Source organism: Athene cunicularia (assembly GCF_003259725.1).
Source record: "Athene cunicularia isolate RWA chromosome 18 unlocalized genomic scaffold, athCun1 chr18_part1, whole genome shotgun sequence".
Classification (NCBI taxonomy): Eukaryota; Metazoa; Chordata; class Aves; order Strigiformes; family Strigidae; genus Athene; species Athene cunicularia.
This window is the reverse complement of record NW_020799123.1, coordinates 1,325,032-1,348,020: the sequence shown is the minus strand read 5'-3', so window position 1 is coordinate 1,348,020 and position 22,989 is coordinate 1,325,032. Positions and strand designations below refer to the sequence as shown.

At 46.5% G+C, this 22,989-nt stretch overlaps 1 protein-coding gene across 1 annotated transcript in view; it reads right to left on the bottom strand.

Annotated features, from left to right (window-relative positions):
* Positions 1-21,490: 21,490 nt before the first annotated feature.
* Positions 21,491-22,989, bottom strand: part of DNAH9 (dynein axonemal heavy chain 9) — a 206,644-nt gene continuing 205,145 nt past the window's right edge. Inside the window, exon 69 of the mRNA XM_026861253.1 lies at positions 21,491-22,301. Within this exon, the coding sequence (XP_026717054.1) occupies positions 22,074-22,301 (228 nt within the window). The 3' untranslated portion in view covers positions 21,491-22,073. The remainder of the gene's footprint in view (positions 22,302-22,989) is intronic.

Genomic DNA, 22,989 nt, shown 5'->3' with positions numbered 1-22,989 from the left:
CGAAGTTCACACTTCTGAAATTTTTCAAATCACTTTTGGACAAATTTTGTCCTGAATTTTTTCAGTTTGATGCAGAATCTTTCCTGAAAAATTTCACCCTGAGTAAAGTTTGGGGAAAGTATAACCAGCTGGAAAGAGAGTCTCTCCATGCAGGACATTCTGAGCAGCCAGGACCACACATCTCCCACCAGCCCTGACTGCTATGAGAACACACGCTCATTTACACAAGATGACTACACAAAGAAACCACCAAAAGGAACTGACGTAACTTTAAATTATGGGATGTGATAAAACATAATCTAATTAGTAACAAAATACACCACTACTTACCCAGAAGGTGTCCTTCGATCAAGAAGCTGTCACTTTGTCCCAATTACTGTGCCGTCAATTACGATATATTCTGCAAGGAGCCTTCTTGCTGTACCAGCCACCTTTGATATGTGGCTGCTCTGCTCCATCTCCTTTGAAGCACGTTATCAATATTGATTAATTTAGGATTCTTTGGATCCCTGACAGTAACTCTCTAATAAAAGTCTCAGGCAGGAGGCTTGGTTCTAACCTGTTGTGTTGTGCTCAGGTCCAACTTCAGGTCAGGACTTATGGCAAATTCATTCCTGGTTTCACACTCTATACAGTACAACCAAGCATTTCAGGAAAAGAGAAATATAGTTCTAAAAAGTTTTAACAGTACACTTTTTTGTGTGTAGAGGGAGGTAGAAAGAGCAGTCCAAGAAACAGGCTAACTAGAAGAACTATTTTGGCAGTGTAGCCCCTTGTTTGGTCTGTGAATAAGCTTTATATTCCATATTTGTGATATGAGGTAGGATAGCAGGTTGGGAGAGAAGTCCAACTGCTTTATTTACAAGACTTTATTGCAATATTTTAAGTAGTTTTTGAACAAACACATACTATTTCTACTCTAGTGGAACTGTCTTTTAGACCTGTTGCAGTTTGGAATGGGAATACCTCTGAGATACACCTAGTGTTCACTTCTGAGCACTTTTCTGATTGTTTGAATGGCTAAAACCCTGCTCAGCTTATCCTCATACTCACTGGGAGGCCGTGCCTGTGGGGTTAATGAGAGGATGCCATTCTTGACATGCAGAAAACCAGTGAAAGTTCCTCCAGTACTCGCTATCAGTTCTCCAGGAACCTCTAGGCAGTGGCTTTCCAGGGATTTGTCCAAAAGCCTGTGCTTTCGGACAGGCAGGACCACAGAGACTACAGACCTGTTCAAGCCTTGCTGCAGACCTGCACAAGTGATCTGCTCTCAGCTCTGCCTGTTTGACCCGAAGCAGCTCCAGGTCTCACATCTTCTGAAAGGCCACCTGCAGCCAGGGCTGTCAGCAGTGCCACGCCGTGACACCCTTCCCCCTGTGGTGGGGTACCGCATACCTGCTTCATCTGCAGTGGTGCAGGACACGGGCTGAAGGGAAGGAAGGGCACCTGATGATGGGCAGCAGTCATCTTGCTTTACCTCTGCAGGTCCTATATCATCCTCAGTCATGAGGAGAATTCACAGGCAGAAACTTTGTCTTTGTAAGCAAAAAGCAGTCTCAATATTCCTTGCTGGAGATGAGCCCCCAGCCTCACTTCTATGCAAGAACCATTTGCCCATACTGCTCCTCGGCAGACGCAGGTGATCCACAGAAACTCTTTCATTACAAAGTGCTAAGAAACATGCAAAGGAGAAAAACTTAGGGGAAGAAGTCTTAAAATGAAGGGAGAAAAATTACCTGCCCATATGCATGCAAGGTCATTGATTTGCCACAAAACAACGTCCCTGGATGAAAGCCTGGGGATGACAGACACTCCCCCAAACTTACTGTCCATCTGTTGAAAGCCACCACGAAGGTAACAACTGCCAGCACAGAGTCCCAGCTTGCCTCTCCATTTCATGGCAGTCTGAGCTCACCCACTGCACAGCTGGGAGCAGCCAACTCCTGTCGCTGGTGCTGCAAGCTAAAATGGAGCCTGTTCACCTGAGGCAAGAAACTCAGTGTCCCCAATGTCCCAGGTTTCTGTGTCAGACTAAGCCATCGACAGACCTCTTCCTACACGCATGGTGGCCTTGTCACAGGGTTTATCAGGAATTGCCACTGAGTGCGTTGGTACCTGGAACAGGCTGTTAGCTGGTTATCCAAGCTTTTTGTATGCAACTAGTGAGTCCGGAGTAATTGCTATGAGTGATAGCAGGAGAGCATGTTAGTGCTCATTAGAGACAAATTGAGCTGCCTGCTGTGAACAAAATAAAGAGGCATTTACACAGGGTCTCTTAGTGGCTGTGTTTACACAGAAACATCCTCCTGTCGATGGGATTGAAGAGTTGCTTTACCTGAGTCTCCAAGGATTGGGTGGGTAAATGAGGACTGACCAGCAACCTTGAACAGGGATGGTGTGGTCTATCTGTTCTGCCTATGTTCCAGGGAGCTTGGACCGAGGACATGCATAGCTGGCTTTATATTTAAAGAGAATCAGCCAACCGTGATGGAAAACCTTTACCACCAGGAGAATCTGGCAGCCAACTTGCTCTTTGGTTTAATCTCCTCTACTAACTCATCCTCCTCAGGCTGTTTACATGCTGGAATCAGTTCATCGCAGTTAGGGCACCCATCAGCTCTCTCTGTCCCTTCAGACTGGGCTGTTTTCCACAAAGCACAGACAACTTGGTGCCACCCTTGTTTGTGAGTTGGTAGTAAAACAGCACATCTTTGCTTCCGGTAGCAAGGGAGAGGAATTAAAGTGTCTTAGGACCTGGCTGAGTTCAGCTGCTTGATCGACTGGTGGTTTGCTGTCACTACTCCCAAGGCCCATTGCTGCTGCAGCCATTGCAAGACAGAGGCTGCCCACAGTTGGGGAGGTCTTGTCTTGCTCTTTTCTGTCTTGCCCTCTAGCAGCTGTCCTGCCCCTGCAGCAGTCTGTGCAATCAGCCCCATCCCAGCACCACCCCTCAGAGACTCCAGGATTATTTTTGATACTCAAGAGACTTTGCTGCTGGGGATTCAAACTCAACGCACTAGAGCATTCTCCTGAATCATATCTTCTCTCACAGCAGCAGAGAACAGCTTTTAACCCAGGTGAGACAGGAGGAGACATTTGTCTGTCAATCATGAAGCAGTGCCTGTTGAAACAGAGAGAAGAGGCCAAGTGTTTCAGGCACCTACTGGCAGGGTGGTGGTCCTGGCTGTAGATTTGTCCATAGAGAGAGAGAACTCAGGAGCCTGCAGGGTGCTGGTTACATATGACCTGTCTCTCCCCAAAGAGCTCTCACCACAGAATATCAGCTCATTCACTACAACCACTTGTCACTGGAAGAGCGTGTGTGCTCAGGAATGCCCTGACCCCATGAGGCACAGCTCTGTGCTGCCTCCAGCAACAATAAAGGGCTCATTTTGCCTTCCCACCTCACGCAAGCTGAGAATAACCTTCATCTGTGCCCCTGCTCCTCGTCTCCTCCCTGACTTTGCCTTGAACAGATTCACTCCCCGTCTGATAGTCCACTCATATTTACACTGCATGTATGCATGGGAAATCCTCACACTTAAGGGCCATTTCATAACTGTGGAGATTTGGGTGTCCCTTGGAGCCTGCAGCATGCTAGCTGGGACATGTCACTGCCAGAGCAACCTTCAGGAGTAACAATGGCTCATTGTCCAGGCATGTCAGGCTCTGTTGGACTTGCTATGCCCCTTATTGGCCCAGCTGTGAGCACTGAGGATGTTAATTCAAGATTTTCACCTGTCCCTGTTATGGTTTGAAGATATTTTTCCAAGGCAGACTGGTAGCAGGTAATTGAACGGATCAAAGAGCTCAAGAAATGGATTTAGTCAAATGTTGGATGATGCGATTAATCTGTCTTCCACATCACGTCTTTTTCCCAAGATAAATTCAAATTAGAACCCGTTGGAGAGCCTATTAATCAATGTCTGGGCTCTGGTGAATTGGAATTTAAAGGTTTTCCATGTAACATGAGACAATTTCTCATTGTCTGAGAAGCCAGCATCCACCTTCATGCTTTGTAATTAACAAAATAACTACATAGCCACCACACAAAGTCACCACTTCCACATGTGTCTTCCCCCAAGCACGAATAGCCTGCCATGCTCTCCAGGATATGATGGCTGCATCTTTCCATCAGTCATATGTGACAATTGGATCTCAGAGTAGTCATTGCCCTCACAGAAGGGCTGTGCTGAACAGAGTAGCCCTAAACCAAACAATAAAGGATTTTGGCAGGGAAATGTAAGGGATACACAGATAATTGTGATGGTTGTGGGTACAGTCATATTGCCTTGTGGAAGCTCAGGCTGTGAAGGAACTTGTGCTAACACAGTCAGGAGATGTTCCTAATGCAGACACATCTGGGAACAGCTGGATCAGGCACTGAAGTGGTTTGAGCCAGGTTTTTTGTCCTAGCTGAATCATCCCAAGCTGTAAATCAAATTTCCAGGAGCAATCTAAAACCCAACAGCTATGACTTTCTTTAGAGAAGGAAGGTCATCATCCCATGTGGAAAGCCCTGGAGGGACATCACTCTAGCAGGCTGCAGAACATGGCCTCCTTCGTGTTTGTGTGTGTGGGGAGGTGGGACCCAGTGCTGAGAAAGCCCCAGGAGATGTGATGCCACCTCAGTGGCATGCAGATTACAGAGGCCATGTCCTGCCAGGTTCTCCACCACTACAGCCAAGCAGACTGGTAACTTGCACCTCAGGCCAGGGCACAGGGAGCTGGGCTGTTCTCTCAAAGGAAAAGAAGGGTCTCCAGGTCTGGGATCATGGGAGCTCCAGAATCATGTGGGTGTATTTGGAGAAGGAGTTTTTTTGAGAGACATGACTTAACAACACATATCAAATCCTGGCTGTACAGAAAGCTGGAAAAGTTCTAGATACAATTCCGTCACTTTAAATATGTCTGTAGAGTAAGCACTTGGTCTTCCTTGATTCCTACCAAGAAAACCTATTAGAAGACTTGCTTATCAGTTTTGGAGAGTCAGTGGCATGTTCATCTCTATGTGCACAAAGCCTGCAAGAAAGCAGCAGGACAGATACACTGCAGGATCAGCTGTATCGAAGGGCGTGGTGATAACCAAGATAGGACAAAACTATGGGAAAGTTTTTTCCTTCTTCCAGCCTGCACCCCTCCCACTCTGCTCTCCTTGCAAAATCAAAACCATATCCCAGCTCAGGGAATGTCCAGTCAAGAGAGTTGGAAAAAATAGTCCAGGGAAGGATCACACATCCTGTACCCTGTCCTCTCCTCCTAACTTTTGCCACTGCAGCACACCAGCCACATTTGGTGTGAGTTGAGAGGACCCTTTTATGTTCACATATAGTGAGGAGGAGGTGACTGGGCTTTGCGGGGTGGGGGACTGTGGCAAAAGCTCTTGAGGACTTCACATCCTCCTGCAGAGACAGACACCCTGCAGGGTAGTCTAGCAATGGTGACTGCTCTGTCCCTTGCTCAGCTCCATGTGACACTCACAGCCTTGGGTGAGTTGTCAGACTCTCTGCTCTGCAAAACCAGGGTAACAGCAGACTGGAGGAAACCCAACGTGACTGTTCTTAAAGCTGATGATCCAATTTACATCTCATACTTTTTTTTTTTTTTTTTTTTTAGTTATGTTCCCCTGGTGTTATTGCAGAGAGCTCTGGCCATATCTTCCAGCTGATGCAGCTGTGACCAAAAGCTGATCCCAAAAGCACCAACACTGACCTGGATTTAGGGGTCACAGTAGCACAGCAACTCAACATGACTCAGCAGCAAGAAAGCTAACACTGTTCTTAGCTGCACCAGCAGAGGAGAGGGATCAGGGCAGGGAGGTGACTTTAACCTCTAGAGATGACTGTTCTAAGGCCAGCCACACACATTAGAGGGATGATAAAAACTTTGCAAGTGCAAAAAAATGATTTGAGGGTAGGAGAGGATACTTTGAAGTGAAGGATTTAAAAGCTTGATCTGTTTAGCTAATTGAGCAGACACTTGAAAGGCAATGTGTTCACAACATATAAGTAACAATGTGGAAAAACACCAACTTCTGAAAGGGTCTTCAATAGACAGGGGAAGACAATGACAGGATCAGTGTCTGGGAGCTGAAACCAGGCATATTCAGAATGGACAAAATGGTGCAGATCTTTACCAGGAAGGATGATGCAGGAACAAGCACCTACAGAACTAATGAACTTTCCCTCTCTTAATTATTTTATTAATATGTCCTTGGTCTGGTGTGGTTTCACCTATCACACTCCTCTCTGAAGTAGCCCTAGCTACAGCCTGCAATGGCAGCTGGCCCCACAGCATTGCCAGAGCATCCTCAGTTCCACAATGGGCTTTGCATCAACTCTAACTAACCCACTCCGAGTCCATTCATGCATACACACATTTTCCTGGCTGTTCATTGCAAGGAAAGGTTAACAATTGAATTAATCTTCTGTGGAATCTAAAAGAACTGAGTAACCAAGTGTTTGTGCAGCAATGACCTTGGGAAGAACCAATGTCCTCTTTAAGGCTGTACATATGGTCTTTACCCACTTCCTGGCACCTCTGCATCCCCCAGAGACTCTCTTGGTGAACAGGACCTTTGTTCTGGATCTCCCAGCCAACACATATCTTGTTTCTTTCTGATAAAATGGGTGTTTGGAAAATATCTCTGTTAACTGTCCTTTTCTTAGTGTCTTGCTAAGACACATTCTCTCTGAAATCCATGTTGTTTTGCTATAGGTTTAACCAATAAAACTGTTTTCCAGGAAGACTGAAAGCATTTGCTTGCTGGCTTGTTTGAAGACGAATATGGGTAATGGACTGCCTCAGGCTGTTCTCCTCTGCCAGGGAAGAACTGGATGCATCTTGATGTCCCAGTACAACCCTCTTGGCTGCCGTGATGTCTTACAAATAATATATTATTAAACTAATTATAAATAATTATTATGTATATGTCATGTGTATAACACAATGGAGAGTTGGAAGGGTTTAGCATAGATCTGAGTATGGCATCACAAGGAATGTTTGGAAGAACCCTCACTACTTCTTATATTGTGATCAGCTCATCATAAGCCCATGGATGGATGAATGAGCATAGGTGGGTTGATACGTGATGGCCAGGGTGGGAAAGAAGCTCTCTTGAAGTGTTTCTCCTAATGGCAGTCCTGGTCTAATTAGACACAGACTTAACCTTAAATCAGACAATCCACTGTGTGCACATGGAGATGGCCCCTGACAAAACACTTCTTCACCCTCATCTCTTGTCACTGTTAACAGAGCTTTTTCATTGTTATCTACATCAGCTCATACCAATTATTCTATTCTTCTGCCTACTGGCACTGCTCCCAGATGCAGAGGTCATCTGAAGTCAAGTATATCCCAGCTGGCAATCAAACATCTCATTAATTTGCAGAGATGCCTCTCGTTCCTTTTTTCACACACCATCATCTGTGCAGTGAGCCTGACACTTTGCTTCAGAAGTCATGTACTCCAGGTCCCTATTTATCCTGTCCCATCAACCTGGCCTGGGTTGACACCGACGCTGTCATTGACTCAGCCCAGATGTTCCTAAACCAAACAAGCTGGGGACAAACGACTCCTAAGAGCCAACAGATGAGGAAGCCAGCCTAGCTGCTATAGACAAAGAACGGGCAGGATCAAAGACCTGTGAGCAGGCAAAGCAAACAGCTAGCCCTGCTGAACACGAGGTGGTGTTGACTCTACTGTGATTTCCAAGTGGAGCCAGGACTGGTTCTTCTAATTAGCCTAGGCAGCACCTTCCCTGAGGAGCCGATTCACGGGGAAACACACAGTCCAGATGACGATGGTTCCATCTCTGGAAATAGTCCTGTGGTGTCTTAATTCCAAGGATGGGGATCAGAAATGAAGACAATCACTCTACTCTCCTTATGCCTCCAGGGTCAGGGAGATCTCAGCTCTGCACCTGGGATTACAGCTGGATTATTAACTAAACACAATGTATTGTAAAGTGGCCCTGGAAGCAGGGGTCAGCACTCAGGTATCCCTATCAAAAAATGAACTGCTCCCAGACAACTGCTGTGCTCTGAACATTTTTTTCCAATTCTGCCAGGTAGATGTATTGCCAACACTGGTCAGATCCCATTCCACTGTGAGAGCACACCAGGACTGCGACCCCAGATGGAGTCCTTCCTCCTAAGATCTACCAAGTAGCCATTCCCACCCCCTCACTCTGCATTTTCTGAACTAAAATTTTACTAGCATATTACACATTATTGAATGAAATGCCTCCTCTGAGCTAAGTCCATTATGTCTATGTAGTTGCCTTTGTCATCCCAACCTGTTAATTGCATCATTTGTTTGACAAGACCCATGTACTGTAAAGCCTCAAGTCTGGCAATAATTATATTGCTGCCGTTTAATTCAGCTTTAGAGGAATTCCATATAGCCTTTCATTCATGTTCTCTTCCTAAGCGCCTCATCTAATTTAGTCATCCCAGGTAGCGTTTTCATGATGTTCAAATACTTTGAGGCCTTTGGAAATTCCCTGGTATTTGAGGGCAGCTCAAGTGTGAACAACACTGGGTGAACAACATCCCCAGTTCTGCCTTGGGAGAGCCATGGCAAGTCACCTGAGTGCATTGAGCGCAGTAGATAACAGCTGGTCTAGCTACAGATGGGGGGATTTATTACCCTTTAGTGAATGCAGACAAATGCCACACAGCATGCAAAGGCTCTAGTGCCCAGCTGGCCAAAGCAGGGACTTGGCCAGAGGACATCTTGTCTCCCCATAGGATCCTCCAAAAGGAACGGGCAGAGGCAGATACTTCATGTCTGTCTTGATCATCCCTCGACACACAGCCAGGATGCACTTTCACACCTGAGCCTAGAAATTATACCCAGTGTCATAATTCGGAAAAAGCCTGGGGACAAATCACCCCTGGAAGTGTTTGTGTCTGCACAGTCCAGAGACGAAGCCCATGACACAAACTGTGGGCAAAAGCATTAAGCTACAGAAGTCAATCTAACCACAGATAATAAGCTTTCAACTTCCTAACTTACTTCTGCCCTTTCTACATTCCTAGATGTGGGACCTGACCCACTGGGAAGGAACCCCATGGCTGAATGTAATTTTGCCTGCTACAGGCTCTCTCCCAGTGTCTTCAGCTTCCCTTAGCAATTTTCCACATCCTACAGTTCTGTTTTGTAAAGAGGTTTTTTTTTTGTCCTATTCAGCTGTTCTGTATTCAGCATTATTTGCAGTTGCTAACACTATCCATCCTCCAGGCTTCTAGTCAGAACTGCCTCTCTGCTTGTACCTTTCTTTAAAGAATTTTTAGGTTTTGTTCTTTTTCTCCTCTACAATTTTCTATTCATAATTAAAGTTAATTTGAAGAACTCAGTCCTTTTGAAGAACAGATAATTAATTTCCAGGGTTGACACTGTAATCAGATCGACATCCGTGCTCCCTTGTGCCCTGTGCGGTGCCTTTTGTGCTGGAAAGTGAGGTCTGGATCTCATGAGGCTTTCAGTTTTTTGCTTGTGGCCTCTGGCACGTCTCCTGGGCAGCACATGCTATGGCAGGCCCTCTCCTCTCCCCATGCTTTATGCAATCAGCAGTGAGAAATGCTCCCTGGATGGGAGGATCTTACAGGGCAGAGCATGATGCACAGATTAGGGGCATGAGTGGCAGGAGGGGTTCTGGAGTCTCCCCATTTTGGTAACAAATAGAAGAAATCTGCCAACAATAAGACCATTTTGTGATAAATAGCTGACAGATCTAGAGCTCTCAGCCTGGCCCGAACATGAGCTAAACATTTTAATGGATTCAAAGTAGCCACATATTGCTTATCACACAGTTGTTAAAGGGAGGTGCAGAGAGAGTGCTCTCAGCTCTCTCCCCAGACTGTGCCGGGCAAAACTAGGACCCTGAGCCTCAGGGATCTCCAGCTTCTCCAAAAGCCAAGCTCAGCTGTGCCTGGAAAGGTGTCTTCCTATTTAGCACTTCATGCTGTCCCTTGCAGAGTTGGCCCTGCAGGAGGACAGCTGTGTGCGTGGTCAGCTCAGCCATCTGGTGCTGGGTGAAGTTCTCGATGGGATGATGGTGGTACACTGGAGGATTGGAAGAGCAAGGTGCTGTAATGCACAGAGACTGGTCAGTATGGGCCCCAAGGAGCATTGCCTGGGATGAGACACGAGCTGGTTTTGGCATGGGAGTGCTGCTGCTGTGGCCTGTGCTTGGTAGCCCAAGGCCACCCCAGCAGCTTCCCGTTAAAACTGCAGGACAGAGCCCAGCAGAAGCAACTTCAGGGCATCCTGACACATTGGACACAGAAGATGAGACAAGGCTCATGGGCATCTAGTGTTACCCCCAACTGAGAGCATCTCCGTTGGTACCTGTCTCTCATGGGTTGTGTGTGGGAGCATACCACAGGGCTCCCCTTCTTCTCTGGTGCTCAGGACATGGTGCTGGTGGGAGAGCTGTAGCACTGTAAGGCAGTCATGGCCTGTGATCTGTCACTGATTTCCCAACAGGCTGGTGTAATAGTGCTGTATGAGCTGGCTGCAGAGAGCTGAGCCTGCCCCTGAGCCTCACAAGAAAATTGAGGGCTCAGTCAGTGGCTGCAGTCATTACTTTAAGGTCCATGAGCCAGTCCTTGGCAGAAAGCACACACACACACACACACACACACCCCATCTTACCCAGGCAGCTCCTGGTCATTCCCTAGGGCAGCTTTGGTCTCTCTGGGTATCTGGGACCTGCAGGGAGCAGGGAGGGGGACGTGGCTGGGCAGGTCTCCCTTCCACCCTTGAGCTCATGAGACCTTCCTCAGGAGGGTTAATCCCCAGATGAGAAAAGGTTTTGGGTAAAGCCCTGCCTCTGCTTCTGGTTGCATTTCTGCTAGTACAAACCTCGCACACTTCAGGGGAATTAATGTGAGCAGCAAAGTGCTGGCAGCCAGTCTGCTCCAGTCCCTGGGGCCAGTGGAGACCTGCAGTGCAGCAGGCAGTGTCCTTACTGGTGACACACACCCAGGTAGCCCCAAGTCCCTGGGTCTTCATCCCCACTGATATTTTGGCAGCTTGCAGCTCTGCTGGCTTTAAACCTCAGATCTGTGCTGACAGTGAGGCCTTGCCACATCTGCTTCACATGGCTTAATCCATACCCAATCCTACCCCTCTGTAGGCTCACTTGCCTTCATGCTGACCCTGCCAAAGGGGGGCATTAATGCATTCACCTCCTAGGTGCAACAGGGCACACTGGGGAAACCAAGGCATGCAAAGCAGTCCTAACAATATTACACACTCCCTCCTCCCAGGTTGCAGCTGTGATTGAGGGCCAGGACATCTTCCATGGCAGTGTGATCTCCTCCTCTGGCTGGAGCATCCCTTTCCCAGCAGAGCGGGATGTGGGAGATCATTCCTCAAACTGCCCTAGGAGAGGAAAAGACCACTGTTCCCCCATAGCCCATCATTACTCAAAGTCTCATCATTCCCCCATGGCCCTTCATTCCCCCATAGACAGCCACTGTCTTCTGCTGCACCTGCCAATGCACATGATCTCTCAAGACTTGGAGGACCCACCTCTGAGGGTCTTCCCTCATGCTATCTTTAAAGTTTGGTCCTGGGAAGAAACTTGCCATCTACCCAGGTTCCTTGCACACAGGTCTAGACCAGGTGCTGCCCACCAGCTGGGCCTGCCCTTGGAGATGGAGGCAGAGCGGTCAGGTGAGAATGGGCAGGCCAGGATGCATCAAGTCCAGCTCCATTTTCTCAGATGCTGCACTGCCTCACCTGCCTCCCTGGAGGGGCTGGTGGTGCAACGAGTGGGGCACTATGAGATGCGATTCCCAAAGGTGACACAGATGGGGAGTCCTGCCCAGGAGGCTGGTATGAGTGCAGGAACATTCAGGTCTGCACAAGGAGGAACAGCACCTGTGTACGTGCCGCTCAAGTCATCCCAGCTCCCAGGTAAATATTCCTATTAGGACACTAATTACCTCAGCTTCTGCCAGCTTTCTTGGGTGGAGGCGTCTTCGTATGTTTACCACCAGCATCTTTTCCCAGCCCCAGTATGAGTAGACCTCTCATCACCCATGGGCAGCCACCACCTCCAACCATCATTGAATAACTTTCTGAAGAGGAGAGGCAAACCACTCTGTGTTCAGCAAGACACCTCAGATAGCAATTTATTTCTCACTCTCTAATAATTTTCATCCTATCTGCTGCTTCTTCCCAAGAATAACATCACAGTAATTAATTGAAACCATTGTTAAGTAGACAGAGCACAGTCAAAGTGTAGGCAATATCATAACAGTCCAGTTCCATAAAAAGCACACAGTGATGGCAGATGCGAAGCAGGGCAGGATTTTCAAAGATTGTTTTGTTCAGATTTATCCTCTCTATTCTGACAAACTCAGCAGACACATCTAGCCAACTAATCTGCCAGGATGCAGCTAACGAAACTATTTCACTTCAACAATTATGCATTTTCTGTGTAATTTTCTTAAGCCCTTTGAACCTTGCCTGTGTCTTATAATCATTTCCCCATTCTCAAGCATGATTCTGGAGTAAAATCTGTTAAGCAGAGCAAATGATGCATCACATGGCAGAAATTCTGCGTGCTCCACTGTAGTTCATAACATCCCACTGCTTGTCCAGCTCTCAGTGGTAAGTCCAAGCACCCTGTCCATCATCCCACTGCTTTCTGATACCAACAGGGCTGAGTCATGCAGGCAGCTGGAGTTAGGTACTCTGGTATTTAGTGCTGTGGGTGCAGGGGAGAACCGGAGCTCAAAGAGGGAATGTACAGCTCTTTTCCACAGTAGATTCTTGGGCCAGTGGTTTAATGCAACCTTGCTAAGGCCCAGATTTGACAGTGGAGGTGTGATCCAGATGCCAACAAGGGTAGGTGCAAAACCCACATCAGCTTAGGACAATTGAGTTAGGAAATTGTAACTCATGGTAGGAAAAAAAGAGTGTGGAATCATGAATAATGGATTTGGTTCTTCCCAGGGTACCTGATGTTTTCAACTCTAAGGTTTTGGCCCATCACCCTTACCTGTGCCCTATGCTGAAAAGGAAGGAGAATCCTTCATTGTTTGCTGGTCTGAGACCCCACAGCCCCCAGCACTCCTCAGTGCTTGTCCAAGACCAGATCAGGTCTCTGAGCTAAAAAGAAATTCCTGCAGCTTCTGCAGCCCTGAGCAGGGAGTCAGAAAAATCCTGGAATTTATTCCCATTCTATATTTGGATTACCCCTAGGCCTTTCCAACCTTTTTATGAGAAATGGGAGCAAGAGCTTCCCCAATGATGTTTCACTGGATGGAGCAGTGACATGGTGAAGAGAATGCACCAGGGAACAGACGGTTGCTTGGGTTATTCTCACCAGAGAGATGTCCTTGCATGCATTTGCCTCTCCTGACTGCCTAACAGCCTGGTGGTGAGCCCCAGGCACCTGGAGATCAGCACTCAAATCCTTATTCCAACCCAATGCAGTGTCAAGACAGATTTTTATGTGAATACCCTAAATTCCAAGGTCTCCAGGGCTGTAGAACATATTTGCTGACCTTGAACAAAACTTCCATCATGGACACAAGCCACTTTGCCTTGTGTAGCTTTCATCAAACCTCACACAATACTACAAATATTCTGGTTTTTTTTCTGAGGCAGCATTGAGTTAGAATTGAGCTAGAATGATTTACATAGAGACTGGAGATGCAAAAGGGTAGGGGAGATCCTTCCATTGAGTCACAAGGACTCCCTTGCTTTCTAGACTCCTTATGGAGCTTAGGTGTGGCTAGGTCCAATCTTAGTCTCAGACTTGGACAACAGTTTATGTCTAATGGAATAGCTATATCAAGTTTATAATAATTGAGTAGATACATGGATTTAATTAGTATTAATCCAGCATGCTCTCAGTGATTTACTGAGGATCTATTGCAAGTAAAGGGTCTCTCCATCTTGGGTAAGGAAGGATCTCTTAGTCTCAGGTAAGAAATCTCAAACCTTAAGAGAGGGAAGATCACCGCCATGCAGCCACGCTGCCTAGAAGGGAAAGCTCAAAGAAGGCTCACTTGGGCTGTCATATTTATGGAATAAACTGGATGGCTCATAGTCAAATTTCATGCAATGGGAAAGGTATGCACAAGACTCCTTGTACCCATAACTTTGTTCCTTCATAAATGAGTCTTGGAAAAGCTGCCTGTTATTCATACATTAATTGCACGATCAGTGTTCCAAGCTGATATGCACTGATGTTCACTGGGTGACTCTGCTCCTTTGTGGGTTTCCTAGAGAACTTATCAGCCTGGCTGCAGCTCAGGCCTTTATGTCCTTTGGAGCTATACCAAACTACTGCTGGTTTGGTTAAGGGGTCAAGTGCATTTGTCACAAACAGACTAGGTACCTGAAACCTTCCCAGAAACTGGAGGTGTTGCACAGCTGACATCCTCCCCCCATCTCAGCTCCTGCCATATTCTTGGAAATATTGATCCAGGATGCTAAATGCAGGCTTGGGGTTTTACCTCATGGCTTTTGGCACTAATCAATGAATGCTGTAAGAGTGTCCTAAATATGAACCTTAAAGTTTGCACACAGGTAGACGGGTTTCAAAACTTTTAGACTTATGCACTCACAGCCTCAAACAATGTTTCTGCACTAACAGGCACACTAGTAATCAAATTAGAAGGGCTGCTTATAACTCCATGAATGTCTTCCACAGTCTAAAAACTTTTTAAATGGGGTTCACAACCATGAACAAGATAAATATATTCCTAAATTTGTTTGGGCAATTACAACCATTTAAAAAACAATGCATAATAACAGACATGAATCTAATAAGCCATTGCTAATTAAATGTATTAATGCCACTTTATAAAATGAATGTGAATCTGATACATTACAGCTCGTTTTATTGTGCAAATAACTGAGCAGTGATACATACAGAATTCGTATCACTGGGCATTGCCAGTGCCCACTAATAGCTGCAATAAATTTGCCCCATTGGAACTAATCTACTGACTACCACCCAGGTTCTTCTTTTATGTGTCTGGTCTATATTTTATTTTTGCTCTGTGAGAAACAGTTGCAGTAGAATGAAGCTGGTTAACCCCAAAATATGAGACACCACTACAAAGCATTTGTAAAGACTTTACTTTGAAATATGCTCTTCTGCCAATTATAATTTGCAGCAGGTACAACACTCCCAGGCTATGGAACTGACATTTCTCTGTACCAGGAGAGTTCATTCAATTTTACTTAATATTCTGTTCAATAGCACAATTTCCCTTCTTTCACTTTCATCCCTTTGGAAAATATCACCAGTCTGGAGTTAACTAATTGACCACAGACCTTTCTGAGGAGCCAGACCCAAAGCAGCCCCACAGGTTGCTGTGAAGTGTTGGCAGCTGCAGAGATACAGAGAAAGGATGAGAGCTACTCTGGCTTCCCTGGACACCCAGTGCCTGGCCTTCCATGTGAAATCATAGGATGCAGGATCTGGCTGAACTCCTGGGACAGGGCAAAAGGACATACAGGCTTGATTGTAAGTGTAAGAAAGCTCTCTATCTCAATCTGGCCTGATGACTCCTGGGCTCAGAGAGTCAGGGCACTTGGGCAGATCCTGATCTCACCATGAGATCACAAACATGGGTCAGATGAATCATGGACTACTTGAGACCGTGTCTTTCCGATGGCTCTAAAGTATGTCTGGAGACTAACTCAGATGATGGCACTCACCTTTCCACTGCCTAAAGTCGGGGCATGTGAATGTTGTGTTGAGAGTCTTGCTGGTGAGCAAGCCCAGTACTCAAGGGATGATAGTGCACTGTCTTTTCATTCCAAGCTTCCTGCTGATGTAGAGGTGGCAAAGCTGGATCAATGCAAACAAAAAGGACTAAATGTGCATCCTATTTTTCCTTGACGAAAACTGAGATGTGATTTCTGTAGACGTATATGGTTCCTAGCAGTAACTATTTTGCAGCTGGAAAACCCCCACTCTGTGTAGCCTTGCACAGTCTACTGTCACGGACTTCAGCTGTGCGGAGACATGGAGGGCATACACATGGCTTTGCCCTGCAGGATGACATTCCCAAACCCAAGCAAAATGCTATTGCTCCAGGCTCTGAACTGCTGCAAGTCGTACAGAGACATGCAGCTTCCTTCAAACAGAACAGTGGCACCATCCCACCCTCTGAAATCACCAGGTCCTGCCATGAGGGGCTGGCACTTACTTTCCAGAAAGTGCCAGCCATCCAGCGTAACCGCTGGCAGGTGACTTTGAGGATGAACTACCTGGGTCCTCAGCCCCATGATCAGTGGCTCACTGCATGGTTTCTTCTGGCACTCAACACTTTGCTAAAGAACAGAGAACTTTTTTCCTAGATGTTTAGGAAGGTCTCACCCTCTTTTTTGATGTAGGTGCTCAGGGAGGACATAAGCAGCAGTATAACACTGTCTGGATGGTGAGGAGTGGTAAATGTGAGACAGTTCACCTTGGTCTGAAAGAAAAGTCATCCTAAAAGAATGTGGCCACTTTTTGCATAAAGAACCCCAGTTGCTCACTTTCCCCACCATCCAGCTAAATCCCAAGTCCTCCAAGCAGCAATTCCTTAGTTGGAGGGTGGTGTGTGAACACCAGACTGATGGCCACAGGGCTTCTCGGCCTTCAGGAGCCAAACTCTGCTTGCAAGAGACATTTATTTGGTTCAGAAACACTCACCTGCTTTTTTAAATCTTTGTGTTTACTCAGTTAATGGCTAGTGTTGGTTTTTGTGAAGGAGGTGTTGGGGTTGCAGCAGGTCTGGACAGGTGAGTGGTGAAACCAGGATGAAGGAGAGGGGTTAGGACTGAGGGGGCTGTAGGGCAGGAAAGCAGCCTTAGGGCTGGGCCTGGAGACTGGTCTTATGAGACTTGTCCCAGTGATTGAGAAGCCAGTTTCCAGGGTCTCCAGATTTTCCTAAAAACGAACAATCACATGAGCCCCTGCTGCCAAACTGCCCTAAAGTGTCCTACTGCCCTGTTGCCCTTCTGCCACATCTGTGCAGCTCTGCCCAACAACCCCAGCTGCCAGCTCTGCTTGCCCCAGTCCAGATCAACCTCAGTTCTGCCTTGGATGTCATCCAAAGTGCTGCAGCTCCCCAGCCCCAGAGCCTCAGCACTGCCAGCTTTGGGGATGGGGTTCTTCTCTGCTCAGGCCCTTCCACTCAAACAAGGACAAAGAGAGGGAAGGAGGGTGCACACTGGAAATGCCAAATGGGCAGCTATCTCCAAGAGATCACAAAAGAGAATGTTCACCTTTGACTAATGCATTGCTCCTAATGAATAGCCTGGCCAGCTGTATTTAATTGCCTGGTTTAGGCAGATATGGCTGGAAAATCTCATGGCTGTCAGAATTTTTTTCTCCCCCTAAAGCACCAAATTATTCATCATCCTCTTGTAGCATTTTGCAGCCAACCCTTTGCTGTGATGATTTTTCAAAGGATGAAGAATGAGCACCCTAGTGACATTTCTAGTATCTATAAATATCTCCCCACTACCCTGCCTGCTCAACTGGTGAATTATGCAGGAAGATATATATAATAAAATAATCGGATACATTTTGTTGTCAACATCCCGTTCTTCTTCAGCTGGCAAGAGAACAGCCTAGACTGTTGCTCTGGAAAGAGCAAGCAGCGCCTGGGGAATTACTGAACTTATCCTTTCCTGTAGGTACAGGACATGTTGGAGGGCAACACTGAGCAGAGAGGCCATAGTATGCTGGAAAATGGAAAAGAGGTTTTAAAAGAGAAGCAGCATGATGTTTAGGACAGTAACAGTCTCCACAGCGGTAGGAAATCCCACATACAGAACACTGAGTGCTCTGTTTGTGCAGCTAAACCTCCTTCATGGTGAAATACATGGAGGATTTAATGCACCCAAGTTTGCAACATCGTGGGAAGTGACTAGTTTACACATCTAATTGGTAGGTTTTCATTTAAACTGGGAGGGATTTAATTTAATAGCATAACTTTCCCTAGCTAACAGACCTCTTCTAGCCTCATTACGTGGTATAGTCTACAGAATCTGTTTCCTCATTTAGGGTTTAAGAGGTATTTTAAAATAGGATGCTTAAGACAGCTCTCTTCCTTACATTAGATTTCTGCAGATCTCTTCTGTTAAACCATAACTAGCATCTTTATCATTAATTTTGGGGGTCTGTGTCTTAGAGACACTGCCTGGCAATTAAACAAAGATCTTGCCAGAAAGTTTTCTCACCTCCCTTTGTTGAGAAGGTCGTCGTTCTGCAAGACTGCAAAGATAAGGATTTTGCATCTCCTCATTCCTGCAGAAAAACAGCTGCTATGTTGCTCAGCCCAACAGAGCTACTGTGGATCTCCTGCAAAGCCTGAGGACTTCACTCTCCTACATTACTCTGGGTAGGAGGAAAATATGCTGTGAAAAGCTGATATGCTGGACTGGCAGAGAGCTGACCATGAGTCCATCTGTGTGTGTTGAGGGTACCCATGAAGCTCTTCAGATTTATATGAGCCTCTGAGAAACACAACACTACCCACAGAAACGCTGTCATGGGTTCACCGCAGTCAGCAGCCAAGCACCACACACCCTCTTGTTCACTCCCTCCCAGTGGGATGGGGGACAGTGTCAGAAAGGTAAAAGTGCTGAAACTTGTGGGTTCAGATAAAGACAGTTTAATAGGTAAAACCATAAGTGATCGCACATAAAGCTTTGCAGAGCTGCCTGAACACAGGAGCATTTCCCAGCAGCCAGGCAAAGGTGGTAGTATAAGGTATATAGTGGCAGAAAAAAAAGTGGCTGTGGTGCCTCCTGGGAGTTTCTCGTGTCATGGAAGGACCATGCAACACACCCATGATTCCAGGCACTGCAACACATGGAGCACAGCAGAGCTCAGAGGGGGACAGCAGCACTGATACTTCCTGGGTTTTGACTTCGTGTTTGTTAGGAGGTTTCACAGGCACTCATCTCTTTAGGATGCTGTGGCTGAGAAACAAATAGTCTGTTAAAACCTCTTATTTATAGACATCTCTGAAAAGCCTTCTCTGTAGAGCTCTCAAGTGATGCTGGTGAACTCCTGGTCATTGATTGACAACAATGAGCTTGGTCCAGGTTTTGGAGAACCTTTTCACAGCATCCTGAAATAGTCAGAGTGGGCTTGGTGACATATGGCAGGTCAGAGTAGGCTCAGTGTGTAAGGAACTGAAGGAAGTAATGCCTCAAACATTCACTGACACAGAAAACCTCAAGGACAAGGTGTGGCCTTTGTGATTAGCCTAAGGAATGTCACCCAAGGAAGCAGGAGTATATGGAAGGATGCACGCCTCACTCCCTTGCAGCTGTATTGACAAACTCCTTAGATAAGCCTCAAAGGGGAAAATGTGGACTAAGTGGAATCAAATGTTTCTCATCAAGCACAAGGACTACTAGTCATTGGCTCCATTGTGTAAGCCCGAAGAGATGACAAGACCTGATAAGAGGTGGGCATTTCTGCCTCAGAAGCTGGATGATTGCTCAAAAAGCATGAAGTCAACAAAAATCTGTGGGACCAGGAAAAATCAAAGGTGGGCAGGGTGAGTATGACCATCGACTCAATTGGACATGGGGTGGTGCACCACATTTCCCCCTCAATGCATGTGCAGAACCCATGCTTCACCTTTTTCTTCATCTCTCATGGAAATGAGTTTGTGGAATCCCTGCCTCTCCTTGTCTAGTATGCTAATCAGCTGATAAGATGAACCTAAAAAGCAACAGAAAACTTTGTTGTGTGTGCACCCACCACCCAAGATTACCACACCTGAGAGCTGGATCCAGGGGTGGTGATCTGGATTTCTTTGACCTTCCTTTCCTTTTTCCTTTTTTCCTTTCCTACCACATTGCTTATTATCCTCTTCCAAGTTTAAATTGTTTTCTACAGTAATTAAAACATTTTAACCAGTCATTTGGTGTCATTTCACCTTAATTTAACCTGAGGGATCACAGAACCATTGCAACTCTCTGGACTCCCAATACAACATGTGACACAGTGAGATACAGCAAGTAATCCCCAGATACTCTGTGGTTTGTACATGAACCTCTTGTCCATCTTCCTCCCAAGATGGGCTCCACCATCCCAAGCACTGTACATGCACCACAGATGCATTTCAGACTAACAGATCATCTTGTACTGCTGCTGCTTGTCCCAGGTGCAAATACATTGCTGGTCAACCCAGAAGACATGGTACATGGAATGCACTGCCCTTGCCAACCCACTACTCCTTCCTGACTACTGGTGTGCAAGGACTCCCGTGATGCTGAGCAGCAAACTCAGCTGGGAAGCACAATTCCTAACCCGGCAGTAGATCCTTCTTTCACTGTTGGAGTGGCTCTACCACAGGTGGATCAAGCCCAGCTCACCTCATTTAAGAAGTCTGGAATTTAAGCACCTTGGTCTGAGCCACTGACTGTTTCTTCACAGTGAATGCAGGGAAATGAGAGCCAGATCTGAACCCTCTTTGATAACCAGTGCAGGATGAGGTGGGAGGATACTCCTCATGGAGTATCAGGGCAGCTCAAGGTGACTCACTCAGACCTGCAGGTCTCTCCAGGCTGCAGGCTCTCGCCCTGTGAACACCATGGGTGCTTGGAAACAGGATCCTGGAAGTTTCAATGCCACCATGTAGGCAGTGGGAACAGAGTTTGCAGGTGATTCTCCCCTTTCCCCAGTTGGTGCTAAACACCTGAGCCTATTCAGGGCCAACTCTGGCAAGTGGGGACCTCTTGAGATAAGGCAGTGTTTGTTGAGGTGCTCAGTGACTTTGGAGATTCATCTGAGTAACAGGGTTTGTAGTGCTCCCAAAGGAGGGCCACAGCCCTTGCTGCTGACCTGAGTCTGGTCATGGGATTGTAACCTGGCATTGGGTTAGGGGGGTAGAGTTTGGGGATGCTCATTGGTGCTTATTCCACTGAGACCATGTATCTTCCCCTTCCCTCCCACACATCCTCCTTCTGACACATGAGCTGATACCTGCAGTTGGCTCTGAGACGGCAGTAAACCCTACAGATTAAATCCCCATGGCTCCTTGCATGGTGAGGGGCAGGAGGATGCTGTGTACCAAATGAGGAACAGAACCAGCCAATATTAGACAGAGGCGGGGTCCCGTGCTGTGCAATGAAGCACTGCAGACAGCACGGAGAGCATGGCACAGCTCCGTTTCCCCAGAGAACCAACCTAACTTCTCACATTTCCTGGCTCCCAAGTGCTCAGCTGCTGCAGGCCAGAGCAACAGCGTCTGTCTGGCTCAGCAAGATAATGCACACCCCATCCATCCTTCTATGTGTCTCTGCTCTAGAAACACGTCAGTTGTCACCCACTCCGTTTGTAATTGTAAGCGCAACTATCCAAACAGCTGCATTTGTCTCACCTGACCCTGCATGCATTCGCCATACAGTGAGTAAACATGTGACACAGGCCTCCAGGCAAATTTTAGAGACTAGTCCAGGAATAAGGATTTTTATTAGTAATTTTCTATCATGATGAAATATTATTCTTAAATAATGCCTGTGCTGTATTGTTACTGCTGATTACACGAAGCACATTGGATATTAACACTATTTTCAATGTTTCTAAGATTTACAGGAATATTAGCAAGAAACAGTTTATAACCATAACACCTGCTGATCTCCCAACTTTCAGCATTACACATGCGACAAAGAAACACTCATGTATAGAAAAGAATAACGTCTGAAGAATTTCACAGGTCATTGGATTATCTAAGGATTTTGGAGAAGGCCACTGATTTTAAAACTACTTCAGATCATGAGAGAGAAATAAAGTTTAAATTCAGATTCAAGCTTAGCACTCTCTGGGTGTGGAAGATCTGGCCGTGGGTTGGGAACTTCCAGTGCTCCAGTGCAGAAATTACACGATATTGATTTACAGTAGCCAAGAATCCAGTCCATGTGTCCCTCTGCACCTCTGCCACCTCCTTGCAGGCTCTATTTAGGCTATATGCCCAGTATTAAGAAAGATGGAGCTTGGGTTCAGTCTCAGATATTATTTTTCAAATTGTCTGAAAAAGACCTTGTTAGGGATTTGTGAATTAGGTGCTCTGCTGGTAAGCCTAGATTTGTAAGAGCAATGCTACACCAGCGAGCACCCACTTGGAAGGATTTTCTCTAGTTTTAAGGTTAAAAGTCCACACATAAGTTGGCCCTCTTTGCCGTGTTTTGTATACAGGACATGGGTACATACTACGGGTATCTTGTTTGTCAGCAGGAATGGCTCTGATGAAAATGACAGGCATGGCCGGGGTTAGCTCCTTGAGCCTGGCATCTGTGATAATCCCGGTCTACAAAGGAAAGAAGACAAAGTCTTGGTTAGATTTCCAAGATACTCATCACCTGTATCCAATACTCATGATCCTCTGCAATGTTTATACAAGCTGGTCTTATTGGGGAAGTGAAAACATCTTTCCTGACATCAAGGTGGTGGATGAGTCTATCTGAGGTAAGCAGGGTCTGGATCAAACACCCACCCTGTTTCATCAGAAGTCTCCATCAAGAGTAGCTTATTCCAAAGGTGCAGATGCCTGCTCTCATCAGATGCTCAAACCCACACACCCTTGAGCAGGACTTTGTGGGGGAACAATGTTCCTGGCTGCGTCCAGCCACATCACCCTCATGCAGCTCTTATTCAAGGTTTTGCCAGACCAGAACCACCCCATGGGAAGCACTGTCTGTGCTAGGACCAATCACGGACACCTGAACAGGGCTTGCGATGGAGAACAGTGGTCACTTCAGAAGAGTCTAAACGGCACCAAGTAAATGTCCCACCACACCACCAAAATTTGAGCATGACCAGGATACACTTCTCTGGGCAATGAATGCACGCAGCGTTTTCTGTGGCCCCCAAAAGGCACCACAGATCTTTTTCTACTCTTACAGATGCTCACTCCAGCAAGAGGGATTCAGAAGGACTGTTCCAGAGGGAATATTATCATTAAATAACAAGCCCTCATTATCCTCTTGCTCAGCAGA